Genomic DNA, 12,500 nt, shown 5'->3' with positions numbered 1-12,500 from the left:
CCTTTAGTTAAGCAATCAGCATGACACGGATCTTTAAGTTATGCAAACAGCAAGAGACGGACCTTTAGTTAAGCTAACAACACGAAACAGACCTTTAGTTATGCAAACAACACGACACGGACCTTTAGTTAAGTAAACAGCACAACACGGACCTTTAGTTAAGCTAACAGCACGAAACGGACCTTTAGTTATGCAAACAACACGACACGGACCTTTCGTTGAGCAAACAGCACGACACGGACCTATAGTTAAGCAAACAGCACGACACGGACCTTTAGTTATGCAAACAGCAAGACATGGACCTTTAGTTAAGCAAACAGCAGGACACAAAACTTTAGTTAAGCTAACAGCAAAACATGGACCTTTAGTAATGCAAACAGCAAGACACAGACCTTTACTTAAGCAAACAGCAAGACACAAACGTCAAGTTAAGCTAACAGCAAAACACCAACCTTTAGTTATGCAAACAGCACGACACGGACCTTTAGTTAAGCAAACAGCACGACACGGACCTTTACTTAAGCAAACAGAAAGACACAAATCTTTACTTAAGCTAACAGCAAAACACGGACCTATAGTTATACAAACAGTACGACACAGACCTTTAGTTATGCAAACAGCACGACACAGACCTTTAGTTATGCAAACAGCATGACACGGACCTTTAGTTAAGCAAACCGTACGACACAGACCTTTAGTTATGAAAACAACAAGACACAAACCTTTAGTTATGCAAACAACACGACAAGGACCTTTAGTTAAGCAAATAGCATGACACAGACCTTTAATTATGCAGAAAGCAAAACACTGACCTTTACTTACGCAAACAGCACGGCGCAGACCTTTAATTATGCAAACACCACGACACGGACCTTAAGTTAAGCAAACAGTATGACACGGACCTTTAGTTAAGCAAACAGCATGACACGGACCTTTAGTTAAGCAAACAGCAACAGCACGACACGAATCTTTAGTTATCCCAACAGCACGACACGGACCTTTAGTTAAGCAAGCAGCACAACACAGATCTTTAGTTAAGCCAACAACAGGACACGGACCTTTAGTTAAGCCAACAGCACGACACGGACCTTTAGTTATGCTAACAGCACGACACGGATCTTTAGTTAAGCCAACAGCACGACACGGATCTTTAGTTAAGCCAACAGCACGAAACGGACCTTTAGTTATGCCAACAGTATGACATGGACCTTTAGATAAGCAAACAGCATGACACGGACCTTTAGCTAAGCAAATAGCATGAGACGGACCTTTAGTTAAGCAAACAGCATGACACAAATCTTTAATTATGCAAACAGCAAGACACAGACCTTTAATTAAGCAAACAGCACAACACGGACCTTTAGTTAAGCAAACAGCACGACACGGATCTTTAGTTATGCAAACAGCAAGACACGGACCTTTAGTTAAGCAAACAGCAAAACACGGACCTTTAGTTAAGCTAACAGCACGCCACGGACCTTTAGTTAAGCTAACAGCATGACACGGACCTTTAGTTATGCAAACAGCAAGACATGGACCTTCAGTTAAACAAACAGCACGACACGGACCTTTAGTTATGCAAACAGCAAGACACGGACCTTCAGTTAAGCTAACACCACGACACGGACCTTAATTATGTAAACAGAAAGACACGGACCTTTAGTTAAGCAAACAGCATGACACGAACCTTTAGTTAAGCTAACAGCACGAAACACACCTTTAGTTATGCAAACAGCACGACACGGACCTTTAGTTAAGTAAACAGCACGACATGGACCTTTAGTTAAACTAACAGCACGAAACGGACCTTTAGTTATGCAAACACATTGACGCCTTTAGTTAAACTAACAGCACGAAACGGACCTTTAGTTATGCAAACATCATGACACGGACCTTTAGTTTATGCAGAAAACAGGCAAGATCCGGACCTTTAGTTTTATGCAAGCAGCACGACACGGACCTATAGTTAGAAGCGCAACAGCAAGACCAGCAAACCTTTTAGTTTCAAGCTAACAAGCAAAAACACGGACCTTTAGTTATGCAAACAGGACGACACGGACCTTTAGTTAAGCAAACAGCACGACACGGACCTTTAGTTAAGCTAACAGCAAAGCACGGACCTATAGTTATAGAAACAATACGACACGGACCTTTAGTTATGCAAACAGCACGACATGGACCTTTAGTTATGCAAACAGCAAGATCCAGACCTTTAGTTAAGCAAACAGCACGACACGGACCTTTAGTTAAGCTAACAGCACGACACAGAGCTTTAGTTAAGCCAACAGCAAGACACAGACCGGGATTTAGCCTTAAGCAAAAAACGACACGACACTGGGACCTTTAGTTAAGCCAACAACAAGACACAGACCTTTAGTTAAGCAAACAGCACGACATGGACCTTTAGTTAAGCAAGCAGCAAGACACGGACCTTTAGTTAAGCAAAAAGCACGACACAGACCTATAGTTATGCGAACAGCACTTCACAGACCTTTAGATAAGCAAACAGCATGACACGGACCTTTAGTTAAGCAAACAGCACGACATAGACCTTTAGTTAAGCTAACAGCACGACATGGACCTTTAGTTATGCAGACAGCAAGACACAGACCTTTAGTTAAGCTAACAGCATGACACGGAGCTTTAGTTAAGCCAACAGTAAGACACAGACCTTTAGTTAAGTAAACAGCAAGACACAGACCTTTAGTTAAGCAAACAGCACAACACGGACCTTTAGTTAAGCAAACAGCAAGACACAGACCTTTCGTTGAGCAAACAGCACGACATGGACCTATAGTTAAGCAAACAGCACGACACGGACCTTTAGTTATGCAAACAGCAAGATCCGGACCTTTAGTTAAGCAAACAGCACGACACGGACCTTTAGTTAAGCTAACAGCATGACACGGACCTTTAGCTATGCAGAGAGCAAGACACGGACCTTTAGTTAACCTAACAGCACGACACAGAGCTTTAGTTAAGCCAACAGCAAGACACAGACCTTTAGTTAAGCAAACAGCACGACACGGACCTTTAGTTCAGCCAACAGCAAGACACAGACCTTTAGTTAAGCAAACAGCATGACATGGACCTTTAGTTAAGCAAGCAGCAAGACACGGACCTTTACTTAAGCAAAAATAATGACACGGACCTATAGTTACGCAAATAGCAAGACACAAACCTTTAGTTAAGCAAACAGCACAACACGGACCTTTAGTTAAGCAAACAGCACGACACGGATCTTTAGTTATTCAAACAGCAAGACACTCACCTTTAGTTAAGTAAACAGCAAAACACAGACCTTTAGTTAAGCTAACAGTACGACACGGACCTTAGTTAAGCTAACACCATGACACTGACCTTTAGTTATGAAAACAGCAAGAAACGGACCTTTAGTTAAACAAACAGCACGACACGGACCTTTAGTAATGCAAACAGCAAGACACGGACCTTTAGTTAAGTAACAGCACGACAAGACCCTTTAGTTAAGCTAACACCACGACACGGCCCTTAATTATGTAAACAGAAAGACACGGACCTTTAGTTAAGCAAACAGCACGACACAGACCTTTAGTTAAGCAAACAGCAGGACAAAGACCTTTAGTTAAGCAAACAGCACGACATGGACCTTTAGTTAAGCAAGCAGCAAGACACGGACCTTTAGTTAAGCAAAAAGCACGGCACGGACCGATAGTTATGCCAACAGCACGACACGGACCTTTAGTTAAGCAAATAGCACAACATGGACCTTTAGTTAAGTAAACAGCAAGACACAGACCTATAGTTAAGCAAACAGCAAGACACAGACCTATAGTTAAGCAAACAGCAAGACACAGACCTTTCGTTGAGCAAACAGCACGACACGGACCTATAGTTAAGCAAGCAGCAAGACACAGACCTTTAGTTAAGCAAACAGCACGACACGGACCTTTAGTTAAGCATGCAGGAAGACAAGGACCTTTAGTTAAGCAAACAGCACGACACGGACCTTTAGTTAAGCAAACAGCACGACACGGACCATTAGTTAAGCAAAAAGGATGACACGGCCCTATAGTTATGCAAACAGCATGACACGACCTTTAGTTAAGCAAACAGCACGACACGGACCTTTAGTTAAGCCAACAGCAAGACACGGACCTTTAGTTAAGCAAACAGCACGACACGGACCTTTAGTTAAGCAAACAGCACTACACGGACCTTTAGATAAGCAAACCGCATGACACGGACCTTTAGCTAAGCAAACTGCATGACACAGACCTTTAGTTAAGAAAACAGCATGACACGGAATTTTAGATAAGCAAACTGCACGACACGGACCTTTAGCTAAGCAAACTGCATGACACGGACCTTAAGTTAAGTAAACAGCATGACACGGATCTTTAGTTATGCAAACAGCATGACATGGACCTTTAGTTAAGCAAACCGCATGACACGGACCTTGAGTTAAGCAAACAGCACGACACGGATCTTCAGTTATGCAAACAGCAAGCCATGGACCTTTAGTTAAGCAAACAGCACGATACGGACCTTTAGTTAAGCTAACAGCACGACACGGACCTTTAGCTAAGCTAACAGCACGACACGGACCTTTAGTTATGCAAACAGCATGACACGGACCTTTAGTTAAACAAACAGCACGACACAGACCTTTAGTTATGCAAAAAGCATGACACAGACTTTTAGTTAAGCTAACAGCATGACACGGACCACGGACCTTTAGTTAAGCTAACAGCATGACACTGACCTGTAGTTAAGCTAACAGTACGACACGGACCTTTAGTTATGCAAACAGCAAGAGACGAATCTTTAGTTAAGCAAACAGCTCGACATGGACCTTTAGTTAAGCTAACAGCACGACACAGACCTTAAGTTATGCACACAGCAAGACACGGACCTTTAGGTAAGCTAACAGCACGACAGAGTCGTTTAGTTAAGCCAACAGCAAGACACAGACCTTTAGTTAAGCCAACAGCAAGACACAGACCTTTACTTAAGCAAGCAGCAAGACACGGACCTTTAGTTAAGCAAGCAGCAAGACACGGACCTTTAGTTAAGCAAACAGCACAACACGGACCTTTAGTTAAGCAAGCAGCAAGACACGGACCTTTAGTTAAGCAAGCAGCACGACACGGACCTTTAGTTATGCAGACAGCAAGACGCGGACCTTTAGTTAAGCTAACAGCACGACACAGACATTTAGTTAAGCCAACAGCAAGACACAGACCTTTAGTTATGCAAACAGCACGACTCGAACCTTTTATTAAGCCAACCGCAAGACACAGACCTTTAGTTAAGCAAACAGCACGATACGGACCTTTAGTTAAGCAAGCAGAAAGACACGGACCTTTAGTTAAGCAAACTAAAGTGTCAAATTTGACCGAACGTGGTTTTTTTTCTATTTATCGTGATTTATATGCAAATATTTCGAAAAAAGAGAAAAGCTACAACCTTCAATCATTTTTAGTTGTATTCTACATGAAATTGCGCACATTTTCATATATAAAACTTTATGTAACAGCTAATTTTAAATGGTGCAAACATTTCAACAATCGCACAAAAAAATTCTGATTTTTTCGGAAGAGTTACCGCGCGAACGTAATTTTTTTTTTTTCATAAATTCACCATAAATCGAAATATTGTGCTAGAGACTTCCAAGTCGTTACAAAATGAAGGTAAATGATTGAATATTACTATAATATAAGAGTTTTAGCTTACAATTGCGTTTTTCGACCATTTCGGTAGAGTCAAAGTTGACCGAAAGTTGAAATTTTTGCACTTAACGTTATTTATATGAAAATATTTCAAAACTGATAAAAGCTACAACCATGGGTTGTTTTTTGTTGTATTGTGCATGAAATTGCGCACATTTCCATATATAAAACTTTATGTAACGGCAAATTTAAAAGGGTGCAAACATTAGGACAATCGCACGAAAAAATTTATCGGAAGAGTTATCGCACGAACGTAAGGAAAAAGTTTTTTCATAAATTCACCATAAATCGAAATATTGTGCTAGAGACGTCCAATTTGTTGCAAAATGAAGGCAAATGATTGAATATTACTATAATATAAGAATTTTAGCTTACAATTGCGTTTCTCGACCTTTTCTGTAGAGTCAAAGTTGACCGAAGGTTGAAATTTTTGCACTTATCGTTATTTATATGAAAATATTTCAAAATTGATAAAAGCTACAATCATGAGTATTTTTTAGTTGTATTGTGCATGAAATTGCGCACATTTTCATATATAATACTTCATGTAAAGGATAATTTAAAATGGTGCAATAATTATGTCAAAGTGACGAAATAATTTCCGAGATGTGTCACTGATACTTTTTAGTGCGATAAGAAAGAAATTCGCGCTTGCGCGCCTGCGTAGCGATTGTAAACAAAACAACGCCTTGATCCGTGAACTCCCAGCATCCCCCAAGGCGCGTGATACAAAAGTTTTCGGCTGGTAGGCCTATAAGTATTTTTCCGCGAATTTTTAAACAAACTTTTTTGAGCCGACGTATGATACGTCCAATCGGCATACGGAAGACATTTTGACTCGACGTTTAATACGTCCAATCAGCGTAAGAGGGTTAATCAAGCAACAAGACACGGACCTTTAGTTAAGCAAACAGCACGACACGGACCTTTAGTTAAGCAAACAGCACAACACGGACCTTTAGTTAAGCAAACAGCACAACACGGACCTTTAGTTTAGCAAGCAACCTTTAGTTAAGCAAACAGCATGACACAGACCTTTAGTTAAGCAAGCAACAAGACACGGACCTTTAGTTAAGCAAACAGAACGACACAGACCTTTAGTTAAGCAAAAAGCATGACATGGACCTTTACTTAAGCAAACAGCAAGACACGGATCTTTAGTTAAGGAAACAGCATGACACGGACCTTCAGTTAAGCAAACAGCATGACACGGACCTTTAGTTAAGCAAACCGCAAGACACGGACTTTTAGTTAAGCAAGCAGCAAGACACGGAACTTTAGTTAAGCAAGCAGCACGACACGGACCTTAGTTATGCAAACAGCTCGACACAGACCTTAGTTATCCAAACAGCTCGACACGGACCTTAGTTATACAAACAGCTCGACACGGACCTTAGTTATGCAAACAGCTCGACACGAACCTTTAGTTAAACTAACAGCAAGACATGGACCTATAGTTAAGCAAACAGCACCACATGGACCTTTAGTTATGTAAACAACATGACATGGACCTTTCATTAAGCAAACAGCACGACACGGTGCTTTAATTAAGCAAACAGCATGGCAAGGACCTTCATTATGCAAACGACAAAGATAACTAACTGCAATGTCAACAGATTTCAAGCAACGACTCGAACATAAACGACGCAATTAAATACCCAATTATGAAAAAAAGATGATTATGACATTTAAGAGACCCCACAAACTCTCTTTAAGAGGTAAAACTTGAAAAAAAGTTTTTGCAAGAAAAAAACCCTTTGCTTGTCTAGAGTCATTAAATGAATTATACAAAATATTTTTAACATAGATGTTAAATATATTAATCAGCAAAAGAAAGATAAAAAATCTTGGCAGGACATATGAAAAAAAAAACCTATGTACTTTTCTGGAGAGAGATTCAATGTATTTATCTCTAAAAAAAAAATCTTGTTAGGACATACATCCCTTCGTACATTTCTGGAGAGAGATCCAATCTATTTACCAATAAGAAAAATGGCAGGACATGTGAAACAAAACTGTACTTTTCTGGTGTAAGACTGAATGAATGAATTACATTAATTTGCAAAAACATAAAAGAAAACACTTGACAGGACAAAAAGAGAGCATTTTCTGGAGATTAAATATAATCATCTGCAAAAAAAATAATAATCATGGGAGGACATAAAAAACTGTACTTTTCTGGAAAGATTGAATATAGTAATCTATAAAAATAAATGTTAAAAAATCATGGCAGAATATGAAAAAACATTTTGTTCTCTGGAGAACGATTAAATCTTACTTCGTGGAAACATCCATTTGTAAGTTTCCGAGTATTGGAAAAATAAGGCGAATAAAAAGAACATTAAAAAAAGCAATTGCATGAAACAGGTAAAGGTCATCAGGTCTTGGAGGAAGTCAGTTCCTCAGAATGTCTGAAGTTTTGCAAGAACTATGTTAAGGCCAAGAGTTACGGAAATGTTCTTGTCGTCCTTAAAGCATCTTTGTTTTTCTTCTTCTCCTCGAAGTCTGGTTACTTCAAAATATGGGTCTCTGAAAGAGCCAAAACCCGTTCCTGCAAGTAGCCAGCTTAATCTTAATTATCTCAGGAAGTTGCTGAGATAACTGAATTAATTTCTTTTACAGTGATTTCAAAATGTATTATTGATGTCTTCCCCCTCTCCCTTTGAAAAATAATGAAGCATCGCAATTTAATGTTTGCAGACGTATGCTGGTCATTCTCATATGCACATCAATGGAATTAGCTTCGGTAACAAATTGGTAACCAAGTTTATTGTAAATTTATCCTTAGACCTATCACGGAAGTTTATCTGTAATCTCCGCTGACCGGGAGAATGGAAACATCTATCCATAATAATAAGATCCGAGTAGATCTTGTTTGTCCGACCCGGTTGGGGGCGGGGTAATGAGGGCATCGGGAGGGTAAGGAAGACATGACACGTCAACCCTCCTCCTGCAAACCTGTTTGCCCAGTCCGGGTGGGGGCCGGTAGGTAAGGGATCGAGAGGATAGGGGAAACATGACACATACACCCCTCTCCTGTAAACATGATTGTCCGCCCCTGCTGGGGGCCAGGAGTGATAGGGGATTGGGAGGGTAGGGGGAGACATGACAGGCAGCGTCGGGTTCCAGGGCAGCGTACAGCGCGCCATCAAGCTCATTACCGTACAATATTAGGAATTTACAATATCTAAATTGAAATAAATGTTAGAGTATCTGTTCATTAGCCCACCTGAATGGAACTCATGCTTCCGAATATTTTTTTTAAGGTTTGGTCTCTGAAAAATGGTAGAGATCAACAAAATAAGAGCGATATTCCTATCATAGAGGAAACGGCGATATTATATATTTGAATGATGCAGAAAATAGGCAATACATCCGTATTTGAGTGACGTCCTAATAATTACGCAAAAGGAAGGGTCATTAAAGTAAGCTTAATTATATAGATATTAGATAATATATATATATATATATAGATATATATATATATATATTAGTATACATATATAAATATTGTATAGTATATATGTAACCAATGCAACATTCCGTATTCGCTATTCTATAAGAAGGAGATACTGAATAAGTTGTACTGAAAGAAGCGCTTTCTCTCTCTCTCTCTGTCAGTGACAGATGACGGCAAAGATGAGAAACGAGAGAAGATATTCCCAGACAACTGAACCCTTTCCCGCGATAAAGATAAGATAAATGCAAATATGAGAGATACTGAAAGCAAAACGTCTGCTGAGAGGAAATGTAACTGACCGCTGTGGGTTGTTGTGACGAAGTGCTTGAATTATTTAGGGGGGAAAAAAATCTACAGCATTTTGATGAACCAGTCTTCCGTTCTCTCAGTAAGGCCAGTTCATCTCAGTATGGAGGTATAGTGCCGTCAGTGCACCTCATGCGGTACACTGTAGGCATTGCTCAAAGTCCTTTGCAGCGTGCCCTCGGCCCATAACTGCAACCAGGGTTGGTGATTTTTTCTATTTCATTTTTTTTATTTAAAAATCAGTGATTTATTTGATTTTTTTCATTTATTTGATTTTTTATTTATTTGATTTTCTTATTTGTTTTTTTATTTTTTAGGTGTTTTTTCAATCCTTTTTTCCCTCAAAATGTATTTTATGACAGAATTACTATTGAACTATCTTTTAGGTTTCCAGTTCTGGCCTAAAGTGTGTACTTGCAATTCTTTTTATATAACAAAATAAATAGATGCAGCACAGTTGTGCCTAGGGTTTTATTAACCTCCAACCCATATTTTTCAATTTGTTTGCTTTCAGATTAAAAAAAATAAAAAAAAATAAATACTCATGATTTTTTAAATGAAAAAATCAATTATTTAATCACTTTATTAAATCAGTTCGATTTAATCATTGCCAACCCCGACTGCAAACCCCTTTCGTTCCTTTTGATGTACCTCCTTTCATATTCTCTTTCTTGCATCTTACTCCCCACCATCTAATAACAATTGATTATGTCCAACTTCGAGGTGTTCCTCCTGTCACATCTTTCAATCCTTGTACTATCAATTTCCGTTTCAGTCCTGTGTTTCTCATCTCTCCCTTTTCCGTTCGATCACAAACAGCAACCATCGGAGATGAGACAAATCAATGACCCAACCTGCTCCTTACCCCACTCCTCTCTCTAGCGCATCCCTGCCTTTGAAAAACTCTACCCACTTTTCTTCTCCTTCTACGTCTCATCAAAACACATACAGCCTTTGGTGGGCTGAGACCGATGAATAAAAAATATATTACTTTACAAGGCTAAATGAAACGTGCGACCTTGCCAAATTTTCAACAATCATAATGGACCAATCCTGAGTTCCTTGTGCTGGTGATATATCTAGTCCAATAGAGCCACCGAATCTGACTGATATAATCTTATCAAATAATCAATTCGTAAAATTTTGTGGACAGAAATGCACTGTTAGTCCTTGACTATTTTCTCTTAAATAGTGTCAGGCACTTGAACGTACGTCGTTTCGTTCGTCACTTTGATGCATTTCGTAAATATTTAGTAATTTCAGTTTCTTGAATCGTTGACTCTCTCTCTTTGATTTTCTTTGAACGACTCAAATACTCCAAGATTCACTTCCCTTCTCTCTCGTCTATGCAATTATCTGCAACATTTATTTTCACGTGCTCATCTGTGAATCAGCTACCTAAGAATATATATCACTTAGGCCAAAGGCCAAGCGCTTCAAAGGACCTAAGTAATGCCTACAGTGCACCGCGTGGGGTGCAACTAACGGCGCCATACTCCTACGGGGATTAGCCATCTGTTCTATGAACCTTCACTTTATAGGTTTTCACTCCTACCCACAAACCGGTCCTCTTCCATAGTAGGAAATATACGTTTATAAAGATAATGTTCGAGAATAGATGTGTCCATTAGTTGACAAATGATAGGAAACACTTATATATAAAAACACAAAATAGTAAGGCAAAAATAAACAAAATCACTAGTTTTCTTTGCTAGTGGATGATTAAACCATAAACAGCGATAATAATCAATTTCAAAGCAAGACACTTATAAGAGTTAAATTACTCCTGAGTAATCATGTATATTCAACATTATGCTCTTAAAGAAGTATATGAATATTTGAAGACGCAAAGATAACACATACACATATATTCACAAACACACATTATATATATAATACACACACATATTATATATATATATATATATATATATATATATTATATATATATGCACATATGAAATTAATTTTATCACATCAAGTGATTCATATGCAAGGATTAAGCTACTATTGTCCTTTAATATCCAATTTCAATTCGCTCTACCTTGGAATTAATGTAATTTCCAATAACACACACACACACACACACACATAATATATATATATATATATATATATATATATATATATATATATATATATATATTCATTTAGAAAATCAGCATAATGCTTTTGTTTCTCCTTTACAAAATATATTCTGTATAACCGTGAAATGTGTTCTTGTGACGAATGAAGCCAATTACAGTCTCAACATCCACAATATGAAGTGACAGTTATTCCCTTCCCTTTGTTCTTAATTAATGCCATTCTCTTCCCGCCGTTTCATTTTGACGGTCGCCAGAGGCAATCTTGGCGCAATTTTTAATAGAAAAAAATTCAAGTCTAGTCATAATGATTTAATTAAAAGAATAAAAGCAAATGGGTTTAAAGAATTCCTACTTAAAATTCATGCGTGGTATTTTTTACATTAACACAGCACGCGCCCGTCCTCGCCTATTGTGAGACCAGGAAAACAGCTATTAATATAAGTCTAGACGAAAAAAATATTGAAGACACGATTATATTAGGCATTTCGCAATAAACTGCTGACTCACAAACGCCATAACCCTTAAAAAAAGAAAAGGTAAATGATGAACAGTATATTCAACAAAATAAGAAACTGATAGACAGAAATAAACACCATGTGTGAATTAAGCGCATTCTGCTACACGTGAATTTTATGTAAGCGGAGGTATGCGCCTGGTACAATTTTCAGCCAGCCAGCCAGCCACGTCTGGGCCGCTAGTCTGTGAGTGAGGACGTCTTTCCACATTCGGGTCGAGTCGTCCTATGAAAGAAGAAAAGATGATGGAAGGACAGTAAAGCAGATATATACAAGAAGAAACAAAGGGTTATATTTCTAGATGAAAAAAAATAGCAGTTTCTCTTACGTCTGGCAATGCCAAATGTAATTACCCACACGTTCAATTAACATCTCGCTTTCCTTTAAGCAGCTTCTATTTGACATTCCCCGCGCGCTTTTC

General features: G+C 38.7%; 1 protein-coding gene across 1 annotated transcript in view; it reads right to left on the bottom strand.

Moving 5' to 3' along the window:
- Window positions 1-12,500, bottom strand: part of LOC135219021 (keratin-associated protein 10-6-like) — a 25,967-nt gene that overhangs the window by 808 nt on the left and 12,659 nt on the right. Inside the window, exons 2-3 of the mRNA XM_064255457.1 lie at window positions 933-1,628; window position 1 (exon numbers count right to left, since the gene is read on the bottom strand). The exon at window position 1 is cut by the window's left edge and continues 808 nt beyond it. Coding sequence (XP_064111527.1) covers window position 1; window positions 933-1,628 — 697 coding nt within the window. The remainder of the gene's footprint in view (window positions 2-932; window positions 1,629-12,500) is intronic.

This window comes from Macrobrachium nipponense, chromosome 1 (assembly GCF_015104395.2).
Source record: "Macrobrachium nipponense isolate FS-2020 chromosome 1, ASM1510439v2, whole genome shotgun sequence".
NCBI lineage: Eukaryota > Metazoa > Arthropoda > Malacostraca > Decapoda > Palaemonidae > Macrobrachium > Macrobrachium nipponense.
The sequence above is the reverse complement of the archived record's forward strand: the minus strand, read 5'-3'. Positions and strand labels throughout refer to the sequence as shown.